This window comes from Callithrix jacchus, chromosome 5 (genome assembly GCF_049354715.1).
Source record: "Callithrix jacchus isolate 240 chromosome 5, calJac240_pri, whole genome shotgun sequence".
Lineage (NCBI taxonomy): Eukaryota > Metazoa > Chordata > Mammalia > Primates > Cebidae > Callithrix > Callithrix jacchus.
Window position 1 is genome coordinate 71,688,451 of NC_133506.1, and position 23,831 is coordinate 71,712,281.

The following is a 23,831-nucleotide window of genomic DNA, read 5'->3' on the forward strand; positions in this document are numbered from 1 at the left end:
GCCTCCCAAAGTGCTGGGATTATAGGAGTGAGCCACTGCGCCTGGCCACTTTCTCTTCTGCTACTCATTCATTCATAATCCCTCCTCTGCCACTCACAAGAAAATTGCCTAGCTTTTCTTAGCCTCAGTTTCTTCATCTATAAAATAAGGATAATCATTCCATCTACCTTCTAGCATTGTTGGGAAAATTAAATGGGATAATTCACTTGAAGTGTTTAAAACAGTAACACTGGATGCCGTGGCTCACGCCTAAAAATCCCAGTCCTTTGGGAGGAAGGTCAAGGTGGGAGCATCCCTTGATCCCAGGAGTTTGAGACCAGCCTGGGCAACATAGCAAGACCCTGTCTTTACAAAATAAAAATTAAAGAAATTAGCTAGGTGTGGTGGTGCATGCCTATAGTCCCAGCTACTCAAGAGGCTGAGGTGGGAGGATTGCTTGAACCCAAAAAGTTAAGGCTGCAGTGAATTGTGATGGTGCTACTGCACTCCAGTCTAGGTGACAGAGCAAGACTCTGTCTCAAAATAAAAGAAAACATAAAAGATAACTCTCCCTATTGCTGTGTGCGGCAGCTCACACCTGTAATCCCAGCACTTTAGGAGGCCGAGGCGGGTGGATCACCAGAGGTCGGGAGTTTGAGACCAGCCTGACCAACATGGAAAAACCCCATCTCTACTAAAAATACAAAATTAGCTGGGCGTGGTGGTGCATGCCTGTATTCCCAGATACTCGGGAGGGTGAAGCAGGAGAATTGCTTGAACCCAGGAGATGGAGGTTGCAGTAAACTGAGATTGTACCATTGCACTCCAATCTGGGCAACAAGAGTGAAACTCCATCTCAATAAATAAATAAGTAAATAAAACAGACTGGGTGTGGTGGCTCACACTTGTAATCCCAGTACTTTGGGAGGCCAAAGTGGGAGAATCATGAGGTCAAGAGATGGAGACCATCCTGGCTAACATGGTGAAACCCTGTCTCTACTAAAAATATAAAAAAATTAGCTGAGTGTGGTGGTGCGTGCATGTAGTCCTGGCTATTCATGAGGCGGAGGCAGGAGAATCATTTGAACCCGGGAGGCGGAGGTTGCGGTGAGCCAAGATCACGCCACTGCACTCCAGCCTGGGTTACAAGAGTGAAACTCCGTCTCAAAAAAAAAAAAAAAGTCTCAAATAAATAAATAGTGCCATGCACATAGAAGCATTTGATAAATGCAAGCTATTGCCTATTCGTTCAGTATATTATTAGGTGTGAGAGTGTAGTACGTACCCTGCCCTCAAGCTGCTCACAGCCTGTCAGAGAGAGACAGACTTGAAACAAAAATCAGTGTTTTTCTTTTTTCTTTTTTTGTGTGTGAGACAGAGTTGTCACCCAGGCTGGAGTTTAATGGCAAGGTGTCAGCTCACTGCAACCTCTACTTCCTGGGTTCAAGTGATTCTCCTGCCTCAGCCTCCCGAGTAGCTGGGATTATAGGTGTGTGCCACTATGCCCAGCTAACTTTTGTATTTTTAGTAGAGACAGGTTTTCACAATGTTAGGCTGCTCTCGAACTCCTGACCTCATGATCTACCCTCCTCAGCCTCTAAAGTGCTGGGAATACAGGCGTGAGCCACTGCACCTGGCCCATCAGTGTTTTTCAGAATGTGGTTCATGGACCACCTGCAGTACTAGTTAAAATGCAGATTCCCAGGCTTCATCTTACTCTTACTCACTCAGAACCCTTTTGTGGTGGAGTCCAGGAACTTTCCTTTTAACAGAATCCTGGGGTGTTTCCAATGCACCTAAAAGAGTGAGAGCCAGTGATGGGGGCATAGTGGGAGCACAGAGAAGAAGAGGACAGCAGGTTCTTCCTGTCAAAGGGGACAAGGTCATAGACTTTGGGAGGCCTAATTGTTGTTTGTCGTTATTTTTGAGAGAGTCTTGCTGTGTTGCCCAGGTTGGGGTACAATGGCATGATCTTGACTCACTGCAACCTCTGCCTGCTGGGTTCAAGCAATTCTCCCTGCCTCAGCCTACCAAGTAGCTGGAATTACAGGCATGCACCACCAAGCCTTGCTAATATTTATAATTTTAGTAGAGATGGGGTTTCACTATGTTGGCCAGGCTGGTCTCGCACTCCTGATCTCAGGTGATCTTCCTGCGTTTGCCTGCCAAAGTGTTTGGGAGACCTGATTAGATGTCACCTTGATCATTTCAGCCTGGATAGCGTTTCCAGGATCACCTCCTAAAAATGCAAGGCCTTCCAAGGAACAGAATTATTTAAATTCCGATACTTTGGGAGTCTGAGGCAGGCAGATCACCTGAGGTTACTGCACCCCACAGCACTGTTTTAAACACTTCAAGTGAATTATCTCATTTAATTCTCTCAGCAATCCTGTAAGGTAGATAGAATGATTATCCTCATTTTATTTTATTTTATTTATTTATTTTGAGATGGAGTTTCCCTCTTGTTGCCCAGGCTGGAGTGCAATGGCACGATCTCCGCTCACCACAACCTCCACCTCCCACATTCAAGTGATTCTCCTGCCTCAGCCTCATGAGTAGCTGGGATTATAGGCATGTGCCACCATGCCTGGCTAACTTTGTATTTTTAATAGAGATGGGGTTTCTCCATGTTGGTCAGGCTGGTCTCAAACTCCCAACCTCAGGTGATCCACCCACCTTGGCCTCCGAAAGTGGTAGGATTACAGGCATGAGCCACCGTGCCTGGTGATTATCCCATTTTATAGATGAAGAAACTGAGGCCCAGAGAAGTTAGGCAATTTTCCTGTGAGTGGCAGAGGAGGGATTATGAATGAGCAAATGAATGAATGAGTGAGGTCAGGAATTGGAGACCAGCCTGGCCAACATGGTAAAACCCTGTCTCTACTAAAAATACAAAAATTAGCCGACTGTGGCCGGGAATGATGGCTCATGCCTGTAATCCCAGCACTTTGGGAGGCTGAGATAAGTGGATCACCTGAGGTCAGGAGTTTGAGACCAGCCTGGCCAACATGGAGAAACCCGTCTCTGCTAAAAAAATTTTTTTAATTATCTGGGCATTGTGGCGGTCACCTGTAATCCCAGCTACCCGGGAGGCCGAGGCAAGAGAATTGCTTAAACCCAGGAGTCGGAGGTTGCAGTAAGCTGAGATTGCCCCATTGCACCCCAGCCTGGGGAACAGAATGGGACTACATCTTTAAAAAAAAATTGCTGGGTGTGGTGATGCACACATGTAATCCCAGCTACTTGGAAGGCTGAGGCAGGAGAATCTCTTGAACCTGAGAGACAGAGGTTGCAGTGAGAGCCAAGATCATGTCACTGCACTCCAGCCTCGGCGACAGAGTGAGACTCTGTCTAAAAAAGGAAAAAAGAAACAATTATTTATATATTAAAGGCCCAGGATGGTGGCTCATGCCTATAATCCCAGCGCTTTAGGAGGCCAAGGTGGGAGGATTGCTTGAGCCCAGGAGTTTAAGAGCAGCCTCGGCAACATAATGAGATCCTGTTCCTACAAAAAAATTTAAAAAGTAGCCAGGCATGGTGGTGCACACCTGTGGTCCCAGCTACTCAGGCAGCTGAGGAAGAAGGATCACTTGAGGCTGGGAGGTTGAAGCTGCTGTGAGCTGTGATTATGCCACTGTACTCCAGCCTGGGCGACAGAGCAAGACCCTGTCTTAGAAAAAAAAAGTTGGGGGACTGTGGGTGGGGTTTTAAGAAAATTAAAAACAAGTTAAGGCTTGAAGTTTCTTTCTTGGTGTCAGCCAAACCGAGACCACAAGGGGTTTAGAGTTCCCTAGCAGAAGGAATACAATCCTTCTGGAAGCAATACAGTGTAGCATGGAGCAAGGATCTTTTACCGTCATGAACGTCTGAGTCCCAGGGAAGCACCCTGAAAAGACAGAGATGCCTTGGCCCCACCCCTGGATAGCTGGATTTTGTAGTTCTAGAGTGAGGCCCAGGAATCTGTATCTTTGGTAGGTGCCTTTGGCGATTTTTTTTTTAAATATAAAATCTTGGCCAGGCATGGTGGCTCAAGCCTGTAATCCCAGCACTTTTGGAGGCTGAGGCGGGCAGATCATGAGGTCAAGAGATCAAGACCGTCCTGGCCAACATGGTGAAACCCCGTCTCTACTAAAAATACAAAAAATTAGCTGGGTGTGGTGGCAAGCACCTGTAATCCCCGCTGCTTAGGAGGCTGAGGCAGGAGAATTGCTTGAACTGGGAGGCGGAGGTTGTAGTGAGCCGAGATCACACCACTGCACTCCAGCCTGGCACCTGGTGACAGAGTGAGACTCTGTCTCAAAAAAAAAAAAAAAAAAAAAAAAAATTTGTTCTATTACCCAGGCTGGAGTCCTGTGGCATGATCTGGGCTCACTGCAACTTCTGCCTCCTGGGTTCAAGCAATTCTCCCAGGAGACAGAGACTCAGCCTTCCAAGTAGCAGGGATTACAGGCACCCACTACCACACCCAGTTAATTTTTGTATTTTTAGTAGAGACAGGGTGTCATCATGTTGGCCAGGCTGGTATCGAACTCCTGACCTCGTGATCCACCCGCCTCAGCCTCCCAAAGTGCCGGGATTACAGATGTTAGCCACCGCACCTGGCCACCTTTGCTGATTTTAATAGCCTCTGGAATCTGAGAGCTTGGACCTTGGTGTCCCATACCTGAGGCCCAGTTCTGACCCTGCTGCCCACTGGCCACATGACTTTGGGCAAATTGCTTCGTCTCACCAAGCAATTTGCTAGTCTGCAAAGTGGAGGCGGTAACAATTCCTACCTCATAGGATTGTCCTGAGGGTTCATTGTGGTGTTCCATGAAAGACAAGGCTTATCTTTTGGGTTTTTGTTTCTGTTATTTTTTTAAAATGAGGTCTCTATCACCCAGGCTGGAGTGCAGTGGTGCGATCATAGCTCACTGCAGCCTTGACATCCTGGGCTCAAGCAATCCTCCCACCTCAGCATCCAGAGTAGCTGGGACTATAGGCACACACCACCATGCTTGGCCAATTTTTGTATTTTTAGTAGAGATGGAATTTCACCATGTTGGACAGGCCCATCTCAATCTTGAACTCCTGGCCTCAAGTGATCTGCCTGCCTCAACCTCCCAAAGTGCTAGGATTATAGGTGTGAGTCATTGCGCCCATCAGGCAAGGCTTATCTTTACTAAGTGACTGACATAAATATGAACAAATATTAACTCTTCATATTATTGCAATCATCTTGATTTTTGAGGTTTTTCCTTTAATATAAAGGTGAATCCTGGCTGGGTGCAGTGGTTCATGCCTGTAATCCCAGCACCTTAGGAGGCTGAGGCGGGCAGACCACCTGGGGTCGGGAGTTCAAGACCAGCTTGACCAACATGGAAAAACCCCGTTGTACTAAAAATACAAAATTAGCTGGACGTGGTGGCACATGCCTATAATCCCAGCACTTTAGGAGGCTGAGGCAGGCAGATCACCAGGGTCGGGAGTTCAAGACCAGCCTGACCAACGTAGAAATACCCTGTCTCAGAAAAAGAAGAAAGAAAAAGAAAAAAAAAAGAAAAAGAAAAACCCCGTCTCTACTAAAAATGCAAAATTAGCTGGGTGTGGTGATGCATGCCTGTAATCCCAGCTACTAGGGAGGCTGAGGCAGGAGAATCGCTTGAACCCCGGAGGCAGAGGTTGTGGTGAGCCGAGATCACGCCATTGCACTCCAGCCTGGGCAACAAGAACGAAAATAATAAAATTATGTCTGTCTAAAATAATTAAGGTGAATCCCAATATGTAGAATTGAAATTTTTCTCTTCCCCTGCTAGAGTTCATACTCAGTACCTTTTCCTCGACTTTTTTGGTCCCCCTGTTTTATGAATTCCACCTGCATGGGCAACAGGCAACATATAGGAGAATTGTTTTAGGGCCAGTTTTTGGTCAATGTCAGTCACTTAGTAAAGATAAGTTGTTTTTAGAGTCATTTAGCAAGATGGAAAATTAGGTTTTCCTTGGATTTCCAAAGCTGCTATTCCTTAAGGACCCATAACACCTCATATTATCCCAGGTTCAAAGCTGCCTGCTGTGGTCATCATTCCTACCTCTGCCACCACTACTACGCAGACACCCCCAACCCCTCAGCAGCCTGGGGGCTGAGGGCATGTATTTCTCAGGTCCTCAAGCCCAATAATCCTGGACTCATGTTATCAAGAGGATGTCAGGTCCCTTCACTGATCTTGCCTTCCTTGCTCTCCACCCCTGACCCCCAGTAAACTTCATGGTTGGTTCAGGAAGGGGAAGTCATGTCATGATCACAGCCTGCTCCATCTCCCCCCACCCCAGGGCTTCTTTCGCCGCACAATCCAGAAGAACCTCCATCCCACCTATTCCTGCAAATATGACAGCTGCTGTGTCATTGACAAGATCACCCGCAATCAGTGCCAGCTGTGCCGCTTCAAGAAGTGCATCGCCGTGGGCATGGCCATGGACTGTAAGGGGCCCGGGTGGCGCAAATAGAGCCAGGTGGCCTGGGCTGAGGATGAGTTCCGGGAGGGCAGCTCCCTTCCAGGGTACCTCAGGGCCCACAGGGCAGAGTGGCAGTCCAGTCCAGGTCAGGCTGAGGGCAGAATGTTTAAGTGTCTTGGTCTCTGCTGCCCTCTTTCCTGCAGAAAAGGCAACAGGATCCCTGTGTGGGCTGCAGTGCCTACCTGCCTTATAACACTTGAGGGCCTTAAGAGAGGAACTCGCTTGGTAGGAGGAGCTCCTGGGCACCCACCGTAGCACATTGCTCTTGACTCCCAGGGAAGGCATCCTACTTCTAGATGAGACAGGGCATCTTCCATTGGCTGGGGATTGGGTGGCAGGATCTTGTGGTAACCACCATCACCATAACCTGTTAGACCAGAACATGATATTCATCTGGATCAGCCCAAACTGCTGTTGACATGGTCCCGGGGGTTAATCATGATTCATGCCGCCCAATTGCTAGGTGATTTGGGAAGTCACTTAGCCTCCAAGGCTCTCAGTTTCCCCAACCTGTACTCTAAGAAGAGTAGATTCTGGGAGCATTATGGAGAGGGTATGGAGGGTGCCATGCATAGGACTGTGTACCTCTCTGTTCACAGTGGTTCTAGATGACTCAAAGCGGGTGGCCAAGCGTAAGCTGATTGAGCAGAACCGGGAGCGGCGGCGGAAGGAGGAGATGATCCGATCATTGCAGCAGCGACCAGAGCCCACTCCTGAAGAGTGGGATCTGATCCACGTCGCCACAGAGGCCCATCGCAGCACCAATGCCCAGGGCAGCCATTGGAAGCAGAAGCGGAAATTCTTGGTAAGGAGAAAGGGGGCATGTGGAGAGCAGCAGCCAGGTGGCAGGGAGAGGAGAGTGAGCTCAGAGTCTTGCCACCTCCAGGAAGTCTTCTTAGTGTAATCCAACTCAAAATTTATCCTCTTCACACCTTTGCTGTCCAAATTTTATACACTTGTGTTTGTGTCCTTGCTGTCTGGACCCTGCCTACTCCAACCAATCGGGAGCTCCATGAGGACAGGGCCTTACCTTCCTCATCGAATTTCCAGGGAGCAGGGGTGACCTCTCTTCTTTTTTCTGTCCATAATGACTGGGAGGAAAGGGTAAGGATACAGTCATGTCACAGTATTTTTGAGCACCTGCTGGGTGCCAGGCATTGTGTTAGGCCCTGGTAAAGTTAGATGCTAAGTAAATGATTAGTCAGGACCAGATGCAGTGGCTTATGGCTATAATCCCAGCAATTTGTGAGACCAAGGTGGGAGGATCGCTTGAGCCCAGGAGTTCAAGACCAGTCTGGGAAACATACGGAGAACCCACCTGTACAAGTAATTTTTTTTCTCAATAAAGAATCTCACTCTATTGCCCAGGCTAGAGTGCAGTGGCATGATCTCGGCTCACTGTAACCTCCGCCTCCCGGGTTCAAGCAATTCTCCCACCTGTCTCTCAAGTAGCTGAGATCACAGGTGTCCGTCACCATGCCTGGCTAATTTTTATATTTTTAGTAGAGACAGGGGTTTCACCATGTTGGCCAAGGTGGTCTTGAACTCCTTACCTCAAGTGATCCACCCACCTCAGCCTCCCAAAGTGCTGGGATTACAGGTGTGAGCCACCATGCTTGGCCTCTATGAATAATTTTTTTTTTATATACAGTCCAGAAGTCTTTTATTTTTTTTTAACACCTATTATGCCATGAATTCATAGGGAATAGGTTCCAGCAGCTCAGGCTCCTTCCCATTGGTTCTCACAAAGTGTGCTTCTCTGGGTGGAGCAGGCTGTCGCTTCAGTTGGACCCAGGTACCTTTCTCTTTGGCTTCCTTCTTTTTCTGATCATTTTCCTTCACATGTTTTAGGAAGCTATCTCGGCTCTTAGAGTGCTTGATGTGCTCAATACGCACATTAATTCTCTTGGCAAGAATCTTGCCCTTAACTTGTTTGTTTACAACAATGCCAACAGCATGCTGGGTAACATCGTAGACTCTTCCAGTTTTGCCATGATAACATTTGTGGGGCATTCCTTTTTGAACAGTACCCATTCCCTTGATGTCTACAATATCACCTTTCTTATAGATTCGCATATATGTGGCCAAAGGAACAACTCCATGTTTTCGAAAAGGCCTAGAGAACATGTATCGAGTGCCTCTCCTCTTTCCCTTTGTGTTCGTCATTTTGGCGAATTACTGGAAGATGGCGGTTCCGGCCAAAAGGCGAATAATTTTTAAATTAGCTGGGTGTGGTGGTACATGCCTGTAGTCCCAGCTACTCAGGAGGCTGAGGCAGGAGGATCCACTAAGCACGGGAGGTCAAGGCTGCAGTAAGCCATCATCATACCACTACACTCCAGCCCAGAAAACCGAGCAATACCCTGTCTCAAAAAGAAATGGTCAGTTTGGCAGGAGATGGACAGTTGGCTCTGTATGGTGAAGGAAGGCAGAAACCTGGGTCCTGGCTCCTGGTTCCTGGTGGAGCATGTCAGGGGTGGCACAGTGAACTGTTAAGGGTGCACTGATTCCAAGCAACGTGGCAGTCAGGAGTCAGACTGCCTGAGTTCAAACCCTGGTCCTACCACCTGCTAGTCATAGGACTTTCGCCTTATTACTTAGCTGCCCCATGCACAGTTTCCACATCTGTGAAATGGTGATTATCATAATTATTCCTTTTAGGATTGCGGTCAGGATGAAATGAGATAAGGCATATAAAGCATGCAGCCTGATGCCTGATCACATATTAAGTATTCAGCCATTGTAGCTGCTACTACTGTTATTGCCATTGGTATTATCAGCTGACTTGGAGCTCTGGCTCTGCTCTAGGTGAAGGAAAAAGCTTTGGGGCTGGGACTCAGGCACTGATGGCCCCTCTTCCCCAAGCTGCCTTGGAGCTCCCCCTGGTGGGCAGGGGGGCCTCAGTTAGCGGCTGAAAGGGGGCTGCGGCCCCAGCTGACCCCTGTCTTTCTCTCTAGCCTGAGGACATTGGCCAGTCACCCATTGTCTCCATGCCGGATGGAGACAAGGTGGACCTGGAAGCCTTCAGCGAGTTTACCAAGATCATCACCCCAGCCATCACCCGTGTGGTGGACTTTGCCAAAAAACTGCCCATGTTCTCCGAGGTGAGTGGCAGCAGGGAGGAGAGACATCGTGTGCTGGAGGGAAACCTGCTCCCCTGGTCACCCAGTACAAGCTCATCTGAGGTTCTCTGGACAAGGAGCAATTCCTGTACATCAACACATACCCAGCACACAGGCACACGTACAGATACATACACACACACACACACACACACACAGATACACACACACGCAGCACACAGACACAACATAGACACACACACACCTAGCACACAAATGCATACACAGACATACACACACACACACACCTAGCACAGACACATGCACAAACACATACACACATAGACACATACCCAGCACACAGGCACACACACAGACACACCCAGCATACACACACACAGATACATACACCCAGCACACAGACACATACACACACCCCTAGCACAGACACAGACACACACAGACACAAACACACAGCACACAGGCACACACACAGATGCATACACAGATACACACCTAGCACACAGACACACACCTAGCACACTGACACACAGACACACACTCAGCGCAGACACACAGATACATACACAGCCACACACACACACATTCACACACAGCACACAGGCACACACGTGGAGACACACACCTAGCACACAGACACATACACAAATACATAGACACACACCCTCCCAGCACTCCCATACACACAACACACACAGAGACACACACCAAGGTCTAGCTGCTCTAAGAAACCAGCTGGCTGCAAGTGCCCCTCTCTGCAGCCCCTCATCCCTCAAATCTATGCGGCCACCCAGCTCCAGGCAATCTGAAAGTTCTCATTTTCCAGAGCACTAGTGCTGGAAACGGGCTGCCCTACCAGCCCTGTGACCTGGGACAAGTTACCTCCATCCCCTGCGCCTCAGTGTTCCCATCTAGTGTGGGCTGGGCGTGATGATGGGTGCTAACTCACAGGCATAATTTATTTATTTTTTCTTTTTTGAAATGGAATCTGGTTCTGTTGCCCAGGCTGGAATGCAGTGACGCTATCTTGGCTCACTGCAACCTCCACCTCCTGGGTTCAGGTGATTCTCCTGCCTTAGCCTCCTGAGTAGCTGTGACTACAGGTGTATGCTACCACACCTGACTAATTTTGTATTTTTAGTAGAGATAGGGTTTTACCATGTATGCTGGCCAGGCTAGTCTCAAACTCCTGACCTCAAGTTATTTGCCTGCCTTGGCCTTCCAAAGTGCTGGGATTACAAATGCGAGCCACTGCACCCGGCCTCACACATATAATTGTGAGGCTTAAATGAAATAGTGCATGCACGTGGCCTAACACAGGGTCAGCTGTTCAGAGTCCATGCTATTGGCTGAGGTCGATATGGGCCTCACCAGCCTCACGGCCCCTGGAGGACACTCCATGGAGACTCAGGGACGCGGGGAGGGGTGTGCTGAGTGCTCCTGTGGCCCTGCTGCTCCACAGCTGCCTTGCGAAGACCAGATCATCCTCCTGAAGGGGTGCTGCATGGAGATCATGTCCCTGCGGGCAGCTGTCCGCTATGACCCTGAGAGCGACACACTGACGCTGAGTGGGGAGATGGCCGTCAAGCGGGAGCAGCTCAAGAATGGTGGCCTGGGCGTAGTCTCCGACGCCATCTTTGAACTGGGCAAGTCACTCTCTGCCTTTAACCTGGATGACACGGAAGTGGCTCTGCTGCAGGCTGTGCTGCTAATGTCAACAGGTACCTGCTGATTGGCCGGGAGGGCTCAGAAGCTTCCAGGGGTCCCAGAGATTGGCTGGAGCCCCACCTGGTACTCAACTCCCTCCTGAATCTTCTTCCAGGCTAAATCTCTGTCACCCAAACCATCCCCTGTCCCCTATCCCTTGCTCTGTCACCCACTCCTCACTCGTTTCCCAGGCTGGTCCTTTGCCTCCCCATCCCTGCTCTGTGCCTTTTCCTGCCTTTGCCTCCATCCTTCTCTCTGCCTCTGTCCTCTGTCACTCACATTTCCCTTGGTTCCACACTCCCTGCTTTGTTTTCTGCCATCTTCCATCCCCCATCCCTCCTCTGTCTCCCAAACCCATCTGGAGTCCCCTCCCTACCCCCTCCACACCCCACCTCTCTGACCACCAACCCCAGTCCTCTCTGCCCCAGCCCCAGGCCCTCTGTTGTCATGTTACCCCATCTACCTAGCCCCCCTACCCCTCTCCACTCCCCAGCCACCTCCGCCCTATGCTTTTCCTGCCCACGTCCCTTCGTGAGCTTCTCCCCTCACCTCCCCCAGTCTCTCTGCCTCTGTCTCCCCTCTAGTCCTTTCTTCCCGCCCCCCTACACCTCGCCCTCCCCATCTCCAGGCCCTGGGCCAGCCCCTCGCCCCTCACACCCCTCTTTCCCCACAGACCGCTCGGGCCTGCTGTGTGTGGACAAGATCGAGAAGAGTCAGGAGGCGTACCTGCTGGCATTCGAGCACTACGTCAACCACCGCAAACACAACATTCCGCACTTCTGGCCCAAGCTGCTGATGAAGGTGACTGACCTCCGCATGATTGGGGCCTGCCACGCCAGCCGCTTCCTCCACATGAAAGTCGAGTGCCCCACCGAACTCTTCCCCCCACTCTTCCTCGAGGTCTTTGAGGATCAGGAAGTCTAAAGCCTCAGGCGGCCAGAGGGTGTGCGGAGCTGGTGGGGAGGAGCCTGGAGAGAAGGGGCAGAGCTGGGGGCTGAGGGAGACCCCCCCACACACACCTCTTCTCTCCTTCCTCTCGTCCTTGGATAGATTCAGCTCCCACACACACACCCGCACTGCCCAGGTCCCTCCTCAGACCTCCAGCCCTGGGACAGGGCAAACAAATGAACTTGCTATGGAAAGGACAGTGTGGGAGGCTGGGGACCGCATCCTGCAGTTCCCAGGACCCCGTCCTCTCAGAAGGTAGGGGAAGCGCAGGGGGGCTGAGGTGGGACAAGCCATCTTGACCGTAGGGGAAGGAGGAAGTGGCCTGGGGGAAGATGCCCTCAACTCACCCCCTGCACACACACACACAAGAGCGAGCCCCCACCCAGTTCCTTGGCCTAGGTCTCCCCTCCAGGCTGAGGGCCACCCTACTTCCCCAGGTGCCTGGGTACAAAGACCGGCTTAGCTTGGCTCCTCCCCCGGAGGTTAAAATTTATAGTTATTCTAACTGCACTTTGAAAACCAAGCAAGGGGAAAAGACAAATGAAGAAAACTAGGCAGAAATATACAGAAAAGAGAGAGCGAGCGATAGAGAGAGATGATATTAAGTTATTAATTGAGGCTGACCAGAGGGGAGGGACCCCCCCCTTACCACCCCATGCACTTTGAGAGCTGCCCCTCCTCCCCCCACATCAGACAGAAATGCCCCACACCAGAGCCCCAAGGGTAGGGCTGCCGATCAGAGCTGTGAGTTAACACAACAGGGTCCTGGCCACCCCCTTGCCGAGCCCCGCCCTCTGTGCCCCTTTGGCACCCCCCAACCCTAGTACATCCTCTGCTTTCTGCCACTCGTGCCCGCTGAGTTCCATCTACCTCTCACGCTGGATGCCAGCTGGCCCCTCACCAGCCTGCCCTGCCACCCTCACAGCTCCCCTTTAAGTGCCCAGCCCTAGGGGCCTCTCCCTGTCCACCTCCTCCTTCTAAACCTTGGCACCCACCCAGGAAAAACTGTGGCTCCAGCTCCTACCCTCCTCATATCCTGCAGTATTAGCCAGAAACCGGATGCTGCTGCATTGGTGGGGGAGGGGTGGGGGGGCAGGGGGCTGTGCGTGAGCATCTCCCAGAGCTCCCCGCCCCCTTAGGCACTCTGTTTCCCTGTTTCCCCTGTCTTCTGGGCTCTCTCTAACCTCTGCCCTCCTTCTCCCCCACTCACTGCACTAACTCTGGGTGGGCAGACACCCAAATGGGGGTGTTTAGATAAGTGACATTTAGTCAGGGCCACAGGGGAGGAGGTGGTTGGTGCTCCTTTTTCTTTCAAGCTCTTTTGGCCAGCTGCCCCTCTGCCCTGGGATCTGTTCCCCTCTTCTTTTCTCTAATTCAGGGACTTTGGCTTGAGCCCCTCCCACCCTCCTGGTGAGGGTGCTCTGTTGGTCTGCACTTGGGTGAGCTCCCCTTCTCCCCGTCCCTGTGGCTGCTGCCCACTCCTCAGGGGAGAGAGGGAGAGAGGAGGTGGTCCTCCCATGGGAGCAGGAGGTGGGGGTGGGACAGAGCAGACCAGAGGGTGCTGGGCTCAGGGCTGCATGTCGGCAGGGATGGATGGGTGGACATAGATGCCCCCGGAAGCCATGGGGATTGGGGCAGGGGGTGGGGGGAGGGGTGCCAGGGCTTCCTGCGCTTTGCACTATTGGGGCAAAAATGTCTTAAGCAGTGGGGAACCTGCCACCCCACCCTGACTCTCAGCCTGCCACAGCCCCCTACACACACACCTACATACACACACACGCACATGGGAAGGCACTGCTATGCTGTCTGCCAGGGCACTGTCCTTCCCCCATCATTCAGGTGTTCCAAAAGGGGTGGAGGGCCTGGAGGAGCACCCGCTGTCACCTGTGCATGTGCCTGTCCCACCCTGCTGGGGCCCAGACTGCCCTGCTGTCTTTGTCTCTATCCTCTCTCTCTCTCTCTCTCTCTCTCTCTCTCTCTCTCCCCCTCTCTCTCCTGGAGTGCTGATTCCTGTATTACTCCAGTCCCATGGGTAGGCCCTCTTGTACCTTCTTCCCACGCCTGGGGGCCCAGTGGAATTCCTGACCTGTCTGCTGTCTTCCCCATCCCTCCATCCCCACCCCAACCCCTCCATCCCCATTCTCAGCCATGGACACGGCAGAGAAAAGGCCTTGAAGAGCCTTGGCCTCTTACAGGCACTTGGGACTCCCCCACCCTCCCCAATCATATGAGCTGTGATTCCCTCCTCCCCAGACCCCTCCCCTCCCCCTTGATGATGTGGGGTGTATGCGTGCGTTCCTCTGTGTGAATGTGTGAGTGAGTACATGTGGTAGGGGAGGAGCCAGGGCGACTCAGGAGTGCTATGCACCTGCTCTAGAGAGGCAGCTGTCCCAGTCCCTGCTGTGGAAGTGGGGGACAGGGCCCTCTCCTGGGGGCCATTGGTGCTAATGAGGGGGATGGCCTTGACGTGGGTGCTCAGCATGCCTCCCTCAGTACTGGCCCAGGCACTAGGGCAGGCAGGGTGGAGCAGCAGGTATAGTATCGGTGGGAGGGCGGGTTGCTGGGAATAGGACGAGGGGGCCAGGCCAGGCCAGGACAAGGGGGTGCCAGAGCCATGACCACTACCCTGCCCCCACCACCTGCCTCTCTATCTCAGTATTGCCCCTCCCATCACTCATAACACACATACCTCATCCAGCCTCCTCCCTGCTCAGACTTGGGGAGGGTGGGGGAGGATCCCCTACCCCTTCTCCTGGTGGCGGGTCTGCAGGGCTGGGAGAGGGCAGGGCGTGTGACAGAGACACCGTCCATAAGGAGGACAGTAACTCCTGCCCTGGAAACTCCTGGGCAGGGGGAGGGGGACACTGCCCAGAGGCACTACTGAATGTATGAGAAGCTGGTGCTGGGCTGGAGGGAGGGGGGCTGTGGCCAGAAACAGGGAAGGAGGTAGGTCTCTTCCCCAGGGAGGGGTGGGACCGGTAGGTGTGACTTGAGGGGCTCCTCCTCCCGCCCCACGTTGACAATCAGTATGTCTGTTATGTGCGATTTTTCACCCCGTTGTGTTTTGGGTCAGGATTTTAAAGAAAGATATTTTTATGGTAATTGTTGCTCGTCTATTTTACTATATATTTATGTAATAAATATATGATGAAAATAACCCCCTTGGGCACCCCCCTTAGACTTGTGTGCTGTTTCCCTATATCCTCCCATCTGCTGGCAGAGTACCCACCCCACAAACTGACCAGATGGAGAGGTGGCCCCCCCCAGCCTTGGCAGTATTTCCACCCCACCCCCCAAACGAGCACACACCACAGAAGCCAGCTCAGCTGTGAACTATTGGATTTGAGACAGGAACAGAACAAATCAGGGGGCCAGGGGAGGGCTGTGCGGGAGAGAGAGTGGTTTAAATAGGGGAGGAGGGGAAGTTCAGTGATGGGGGAGGGAGGCAGGTATTTACAAGAAGGCTCAGGGGGCCAGAGGCTCGTCTTGGAATATTTTATAACAATATAAATAAGATTCTGGTTTGCTTTTCCTTTTCGTCTCGTAAAGGAGAGAGAAGTGCAGAGTTCGATTCTGTACAAGGGGGCAGCGGCAGAAGGCCGGCCGGGCGGGTCACTGGGCGTCCACCCGGAAGGACAGCAGCTTCTCGGAATGCATGTTGTTCAGGGTCCGCAGGTCCGGCAGCTTGAGCAGCAGCTTGGTGAAGCGGGAAGTCTCCAAGGGCCGGTTCTTCAGCACCAGAGCCCGAAGAGCCCGCAGCAGCGTCTCCTGGAGCTGCTCCACCGAAGCGGAATTCTCCATGCCCGAGCGGTCTGTGGGGAAGACGACAGCAGTGAGGCGGACTCCCCGAGCTCCTCGGAGGAGGAACCGGAGGTCTGCGAGGACCTGGCAGGCAATGCAGCCTCTCCCTGAAGCCCCCCAGAGGGCCGATGGGGAAGGAGGAGGAGCGCCACACCTTCTCCCAGGCCTCTGCCCCAAGAGCAGGAGGGGCCCAAATGCTGGGAGTGTGGGCTCAGGAGGGCTGGTCACCTCCCATCCCGTAAGAGCACCTTCCCTTCCCGAACAGGCCGAACATGGCCCGGCTCCCTTGCTTTTTGCTCTGTAGTTCCCTCTGCCTGGGATGCCCTTCCCCCTTTCTCTGCCTGGCAACATCTTACTTGTCCTTTGAGGCCCCACTCAAGTGTCACCTCCTTCTCCAGCTCCCCCAGGCAGAAATAGTTGTCTGTGCTTCCTTGGTTCATGCTTCTACTGTGACACTTATCTCACTGTTTTATAATTAGTCGGGCATGAGTCTGTTTCCCAAGCTAGACTGTGTCTGAATCATGTCTGTATCCCCAGTGCCCGGTGCAGGGCCTGGCATAGAGTAGGTACTCCATAAAAGGTGTGTTGAATTGAACTGCGTCTGCCTCCTCCCCCGGGTCAGGTGAGAGCTTGACCTACCTGCAGAGACAAGCACCACCGCGGTGAAGAGGCCCAGCTCCTCCTCAGTAAGCGCCAGGGAGTTGAGCTTCTCGCTGAAGTCGAACATGGCATTGAGCAGGTCTCCCATGCCCATGGCACCGAGCTCCTGCAGGCTGTAGGTGGTGCGGCTTAAGAACATCACTGTCTGGTCCTTCACGTTGAACAATGATGCAAAGCGCACCATCAGCACCTGGTGGGGTGGAGGAACAGTCATCCTGGGTAGAGTGGGAGGAACGCTGACCAAATCGCCCCTGTAGTTTGCCAAAGGGTTTATTAGTGGTGCTGCCTTCCATTTCTCAGTAGAGTGGGGCTTGTTTCTGAATGGGCAATGAGGGAGCCCAAGTGGATGGCTTTGGGATCTAATCAGCCTGAATCTGAGTGTCAACTTTGTCACTACCTGTGACATTGCAAGGCATTCACCAACATTAACCTGCTCTTGTCTAGAATGGGTGCTTCAGTGTAATGGATTGTGATTAAATTCCAGCTGAGATGACAGAAGTCCCAGCTATCCAGAGGCAGCAGCAGCAGCAGCAGCAGCAGCAGCAGCTCAGCCCCTTCCACCAATCAGAGGCTATAAGGACAAAGATACTGGGTTCCAAAACCTTTCAGAGGTCCAGCCCACCCCAGAAACCAAGGCTTTCTGCTGGATCCTTCCCAAGGTCAAAAGCAGGAAGTGGCCAGGCACAGTGGCTCATGCCTGTAATCCCAGCACTTTGGGAGGGCAGGGTGGGTGGATCACGAGGTCAGAAGCTCAAGTCCAGCCTGGCCAACATGGCGAAACCCTGTCTCTACCAAAAAGACAAAAATTAGCCAGGCACAGTGGCGGGCACCTGTAATCCCAGCTCCTCGGAAGGCTGAGGCAGGAGAATCACTTGAACCCAGGAGGTGGAGATTGCACTATTGCGCTCAGCCTGGGTGACAAGAGCCAAACTCCATCTCAAAACAAACAAGAGCAGGAAGCATAAACGGTCACTCACCTCGAAGGTGCCAGCCTTAAGCAGAGTGACTTGGTCATGCTGAGAAAGGTCACGGAAGCCAGGGATGTGCTTGGCAAACTCTACCACCTCCCGTACAGCAGGCGTGAAGCTCATGGAGAAATCCTCCCAGATCTCCTGTACCGTTCGCCCACTGCGTCCATGTGGGTACATGTTCATGGGACATGCCTGGGGGAGGAAGGGATTGAGGGAAGGGAGTGTCAGCCAGGCTGGGTGAGTTGGACTCCCCAAGCTGAGCTGGACCCCAGATTCTGCCTGGACTAGGGGCTTGGCCCTGGAGGATGGGTCTTTCAGATAAAGCAGTGATCAGGGGTTCCCAGGCAGAGCCCATGCAAGACAAGACATTCTCTCCTGGGAAGAGGAAGTCCCCACACTCAGCCTCCAGGAACACGCAACTGCCCTGTGCTAAGTCCGTTCTGCCAGGTCCTCCCGACCTTCTTAATTCGCCCACCCGCCCCCATGCTCTTACCAGAAGAACATTCTTGGAGTTGCCCTGCCGAGGATTGTTGGCAGGTGCCTTGCCTTCTGGGGCTGCATACACGTGGGTGGGGCATAGACGGTGCCCATTGCTATTGGACTGGTGGCAGCTGTGGTGTGCAGGGCCAGGAGGCCAGGTGGGAGGGTAGGAGGAGGGGGCCTGGCGTAGACCATTTAGGGCCTCATTATGACGCTGGGTGGCCAAGGTGTTATTGTCATCGGGGGCAGGTGGACAGCCTTGACTTTCCCAGTGATGTGGGGTGGTGGCTGGAGAGCTACCTGATGCATGGTTGGCATTGAAGTTGCCAGGAGAGCTGCCCAGCTTGTCGTGGGCATAGGTGAAGATCTCTCGATGGGCCCGGGCCACCTGGGATATCACATCCTCCACTGTGGGCTCAGGGCTGGGGGATCTGGGAGGCGTCAGCTGTTGTGGGAACTGAGAGAAGCCCACCAGGGATGAGGGGACCGGAGCAGGGGGTGGTGAGGGGCCCATGGGGCCTGTGGTGGGGTGCTGGGTGGGTGAAGTCTCCAGCGGGCACTGGCTGCTCAACTGGTTGTTGGCCAGGTTCATGGCACTCTGCATCTCAGCAAGCATCCGCTGCTTCTCTCGTTTGGGGATGCGCCCAAAACGCACAGCTGAGACAGGATAACAGTGTCAGGAAGTTCTCAACCACACTCACGTGTTTCTCTTCCTTCCTTCCTCCTGAAAGGGCAAGGCCCTGAAGGCTTGGGGTTTCACAGCAAAACTAAAACCAGCAAGGCCGCACCCAACAAGGGGGTTTCCCAAGGAGGGATTGCTGGTAGGAGGTGACCCAAGGGACCAATGGGATAGAAGTTTATGTTGACCCAAGCAGATGAAGGATGGACATCCCCCGTGCAAATGTGATTCATAGTATGATGTGTCTCCATTTGGGACTTTTTAAAAGGGAGGGACTAATTCAGAAACTTTGGGTGGAAGGAAGCGGGAGGATGTGGGGATGCTGCCTTACCATCTCGAGACATGCCCACGGAGAGACACTTCTTGAAGCGACACTGCTGGCAGCGGTTGCGATTGATGCGGACGATGGAGCAATTCTCATTCTTCAGACACCTCTTGTACTGGATGTTCTGCTGGATGCTCCGACGGAAAAAGCCCTGGAGGGCAGGGGTGGTTAGTCACCACCTCCATCATGGCTGCACCTCTGTGTTCTGGGGAAGGGGGCCACCTGCCCCTGCCCTTACCCCCAGCCCGCCTCACCTTGCAGCCCTCACAGGCATGCACTCCGTAGTGGAAGCCCGAGGCAACATCCCCACACACTTTACACAGTAGCACCATGCCATTCAGCTCTGTGGAAGAGACAGGCAGCAGGTGAGCAGGAGAGGCCAGGCTGAACGGCCAGAGGTATGGAGGCTTTCTGGGTGGGAGATCCCAAGAGGGAAAAGCTAAGGAGGAACTCCAGTGTCAAGAGAGTGACTAGACTGGACTGAAGAGGGGCTGGTGCTACTCTAGGAGAAATCCCTAAAGCCACAGTAGGCCCTGGTGAGACCTGTGTCACGGGAAAACCCATTCCCAATCTACCTGGGCCTGCTTCCCTTACGAGTCAGCTGGAAAGGTACTCACTGGTGATGTTGCTGGTGCTCTTGCTGGGGGACACTCGGCTGCTGTCCTCCATGGCCACTTGTAGACTCCCTGGGGGGCTCCCATTATAGAAGGAGGAGGAGGAGGATGACGAGGAAGATGAGGAAGAAGGGGAGCCCTCATCACTCAGGCTGGGTGGAACCGACCCAAAGGAGCGAGCTGGGTCATGGGTGAGGGAGCCAGTGGGGGACGGTGGGAAGTAGGTGGGGCAGCCTTGAGTCAGGGGCTGGAAGCTGCCATTGGAGTTGTCACTATATAGGGATTCAGGGCTGGTTCGGCTCGGGGAGGAGCCACTGGAACCGATGTAGCTGATGACACCACCTGGAGGGAGAACAAAAGGAAAGGGGGTGTCAGCTGCCATGTCTCGGACCTAGGGTGCCACTGGGCTCATCCCCACCTGTCTCCCCAAAACTGCTGGCCACTCAGTTCACCATATAGAGCCCCTAATCTTGAAGTTAATAAGCAATTTCCCAACACACAGTAGACACAGCATGGCAAAGCAACACCCATGACCCTTTGCAGGACACGTGCAGCTCCTGCTTTGAGTGTGAGGCTTGACCCCTATGGCATCTCCCATACTTGCCCAACTTCCCTATATGCCTTCCTTGGGATATCGACTGCAGCTAATGACTTAGTTGTCAGTGGAAGATCAGGGGATGGGATGAGCAGCTGAGCACCATTCACAGTGCCCAGTCCTCCAAAAACAAAAAAACAAAAACCCAGCTGCTGATTTTAACACTAAGATCATTCCTGGGATGAGACCATGGACCATGGAGGAATATCTAGTCAACAGTAAAGACAGTGGAGGTCTTACAAAAGAAAGACGGTCACATTCCCCCTAGTCTGGGAGATATATTCTCTGAGGGAACTGAAGGGAAGGAATCTGCCCAGCCTGGTTCCCCTGGCCTGTAAGAGAGTGAGTCACAGTGGACTCTATCTCTGTGTCCAGAAAGGACTTAGCGGTGCGAGTTCCAGGAGGTGGAAGTACAAGTTGTCCAGCCTAGGGCTCTAAAATTCCCCCTTCAGACCTCAGCCTGGTAATGACTTTGGCTCTCTAGCCACTCAGGGACTTTGACCCTCTGGTTACATTGCCAACCAGGTGGCTGTGCTCCCGTGGTATTAGCAGGAGAAAAAGGTGACCTGCCTGCCACACCTCTGCCAAACACCTAGATTGGCCTGCCATGGGCGGGGTGGGAGAAGGGAGGATTCCAGGACACGTGTGAGCTGACACACACCATGCCACTGTCTGCAGAGGCACATGTCTTGCTCACCCACTGACACACACTAAACTGGGCAGGGTGGCCCTAAAATAGCTCAAGGTTGGTCAGGGTGAACCCAGCTCCTTGGAAAATAGTTGCACAACACACCAGCTCCCACAGTTTCAGGGCCGAGGTGGGGGATGGAATCATTAGTTGGTGGTAAATGAAGTTGACCTAGTTCACCCATCCCCCAAAAGGGAGTGAGACCTTCATGCAGAGGCTTCCGCTTCCAACTTGAAAGTGAGGGGCACACTCAAAAGAGTCTAGGTCTAGACCCATCACTATCAATTTGTTTTGTGACCTAGAGGACATCAACTCCCCTCTTTGGGTCTCAGTTTTCCTTTTTGTGAGAAGAGAGAGGACAGCATCAATTCAGCTATGATTGTGGGGTGCAACTGCTTTGGGGAGCCCTTAGTAGGCAAACTGCAGCTTTTTTGGTGGAGATCAGGGTAAGACAGTGCTCGCAGAACTAAGGAAAGAGAATCTTGGGGAACTGAGAATTTGGAATGTGGGGAAGCTGAGTCTAAATGCAGTACAGTGAAGTAGGTGCAAATACAGTGAAGAGGAAAGGAGTGACAATGGTTGGGGTGAGGTCTCCTTAAGGAAGGTAAGCACAAGGCCATGAAAGGTCAGGGATGGCTCCATGTTACTCTGATTTGGTCATGGTGGGGAGCCGGCCGGGCAGGCGGACCGGAAAAGGAGGCAGGCGGGGGCGGTGAGTCAGCCCAGCTTCACCCAGATCCCGGCGGGGCGGGGCAGGGCGGGAGCTGGGCCCTCAGCCGGCCTCACGTCCCCGCTCCACGTGTGCCTCTCGCACGTGGCTCCCCAACGAGGAACCCCGGAACTCGAGGCCCCGCCCTCCCCGCTTCCCGTCAATCGAGAGCAGTAACCCCCCCTCCTCCCCGCCCCTCCCCGGCGACCCGGTCTTGGGCAGGACCCCGAACGCTAGCAGGGCTGGGACAACCTAGGGGAGGACAGAAGGGAACACGCGTTGCCGAGGCGACCGGGGGGGCGGAGCTCATTATGTAACGAGGCCGGGAGGCAACGACCAATGGGGTGGCGGCTACAGCTTCTGCTGAATGAAAACAAACGCAGCACGTGGGCCCGGCTCTAGAGCCATGTGAGCCCTCCCAGCGGCCGGGGCCCTGTAGGTGCCCTCCCTCGGGCTGGGCACCACGCTCCGGACTCCTCAAGTGTCGCTCTCTCCTGTCACTGAGGATTCCCCAGTGAGATCCGACCGATTCCCCTAGCCCCTCCTTCCCTGAGCCCTGATCGCGCCACTGCTTCTCAGATTACCTCGCGCCTGCAGGAACTAGAGGAAGGGGAAGACAAGAGGGAAGGGGGTCCGTTTTCTGAGGCCAGGCATACCACAGCTGCAGGTAGTGGACAGATGGAGCCATTTCGGGGCACTGTCCTAAAGCTCCCAGTCTCCCTAAATTCTTCGCTTCACCACCGTACCCCTTCTCCATTTCCTCCCACCACGGGATTCGAGGCTCAAGGGAGCTTTGGGACTCTGAGGGGTGGTGATGGGGCGTTTCTGGGAGCATTCCCAGCCCGAACAACCCGCTTTGGAAATCCCACACTAAAGCCCCGCAGCATGTTAGCAAATCTCTGGGCCGAGGGAGTCCCCGGTCCTTCACAAAGTTCCTCTTGTTATAAGGCGTAGATGCAGATGGGAAGACAGTGACAGAGAAAAGAAGATGGATAGTAAAGGAATCTCAGTACCTGTGTTGTTGTTGGAGTCCAGGGTCGTCATGTCTTCACCGGCTGAGAGCGGTCATTCAAACTGGACCTTGAGTCAAACTAGAGGTTGCGATCGCCGCTGTTGCCCGCTGGGCACTGGCTAAGGGCGGAGAGCCGACCCCGCAACTCAAGATCAGGATCTGAAGCACCCTGCAGCAAGGTCTTGGGGCGGCCGAACTGCAGCCCTGCAGAAGGGTTGGACGTTGAGGCAACCGAGTTCTGCTTTGCATGGGAAGAGCAGAGAGAGTGTGTAGGGGGAATCAGCCTGCAGTAGTTCTGGCTAGAAGGTAGCAAGGAGGGTCAGGTCTCTGCAGTGCACGGGGTGCCTCTGCCTGGCGGCTCCGCAGCACTGCGGGGTAGCGAATCTGGAGCTCCCGGTGCAAAAGTCCCAGAGGGAGTGAGGTTGCAACCAGGAAGTAAGTAGGTGATGAGGAGAAACGGGGCACCGATTCGCAAAGAGGCGAGACGTGTGCCCTGCTACGTTCCCTCGGCAGTAATATTTCACTCTGCCAATCTCAGCCGCCTTTTGCCCGAGCCTTTCCCTGGGACAGAGGGCTCTGCGCAGGCGCCAGCAGCCCAGGGTTCCCGGGCCGCACGCGGCACTGGAGCAGGTACCATGTGATCCTAGGGAGCGCCTCGTGCCCCAGTGACACACTTTTCCAACAGCCGGCACGTTGAGCTCCGTGCGCCTGCGCAGCGACAAGACTGTCGGGATTTGTAGTCCACTGACAAAGTGGGCGGACTGCATGCTTTCCCCTTTCTGCCTTGCACAGCGTTTGCCGGGACCGGGGAGGAGCTGAGAGTGGAGTAGGGTGGGGTGCGCTGAAGAGTCAGGGTGGCGTGTTTAGAAAGCCTGTATGGCAGGGGCATGTGAATTTCTGGGGAGGGACTGGCAAGCTTGGCTGCTCTCTGGGAGATCAAAGCTAAGAGGCCCTTTCTGCAAACCTTGCAAACGTGAGGGCTTCACGTGATTGCGGGACTGACCTCGTCCTGAGGTTACTGGTGACTGAGGAGAGAGAAGCCGGGGAGGGAGATTTTCCTGGAGCCAGGAGTTCAGGCTGCTGTCTGC

At 53.3% G+C, this 23,831-nt stretch overlaps 2 protein-coding genes and 1 pseudogene across 3 annotated transcripts in view; 1 reads left to right on the forward strand and 2 right to left on the reverse strand.

Annotated features, from left to right (window-relative positions):
- Positions 1-16,605, forward strand: part of THRA (thyroid hormone receptor alpha) — a 32,725-nt gene extending 16,120 nt beyond the window's left edge. The window contains exons 5-9 of the mRNA XM_035299685.3: positions 6,289-6,436; positions 7,071-7,276; positions 9,429-9,575; positions 11,017-11,275; positions 11,935-16,605. Coding sequence (XP_035155576.1) covers positions 6,289-6,436; positions 7,071-7,276; positions 9,429-9,575; positions 11,017-11,275; positions 11,935-12,185 — 1,011 coding nt within the window. The 3' untranslated portion in view covers positions 12,186-16,605. The remainder of the gene's footprint in view (positions 1-6,288; positions 6,437-7,070; positions 7,277-9,428; positions 9,576-11,016; positions 11,276-11,934) is intronic.
- On the reverse strand, positions 8,107-8,667 carry LOC118153695 (large ribosomal subunit protein eL21 pseudogene; annotated as a pseudogene). The gene has a single exon (XR_013535486.1). The product of XR_013535486.1 is annotated as a large ribosomal subunit protein eL21 pseudogene (transcript).
- Positions 15,532-23,311, reverse strand: NR1D1 (nuclear receptor subfamily 1 group D member 1). The gene is made up of 8 exons (XM_035299684.2): positions 22,745-23,311; positions 19,743-20,081; positions 19,380-19,468; positions 19,132-19,276; positions 18,135-18,778; positions 17,648-17,833; positions 16,650-16,860; positions 15,532-16,021 (listed from the first exon to the last, which is right to left on the reverse strand). The coding sequence occupies exons 1-8, from the start codon at positions 22,773-22,775 to the stop codon at positions 15,822-15,824; spliced, it is 1,845 nt and encodes a 614-aa protein (XP_035155575.1). The 5' UTR covers positions 22,776-23,311; the 3' UTR covers positions 15,532-15,821.
- Between the last annotated feature and the right edge of the window lie 520 nt (positions 23,312-23,831).

Coding starts and splice junctions, on each gene's coding strand:
- NR1D1 (XM_035299684.2), bottom strand. CDS start 22,775: ATGACGACCCTGGACTCCAACAACAACACAG. Junction 19,277..19,379: donor ATGCCTGTGAGGGCTGCAAG/GTGAGGCGGGCT, acceptor CCTGCCCTCCAG/GGCTTTTTCCGTCGGAGCAT. Junction 17,834..18,134: donor ACTCCAAGAATGTTCTTCTG/GTAAGAGCATGG, acceptor TTCCTCCCCCAG/GCATGTCCCATGAACATGTA.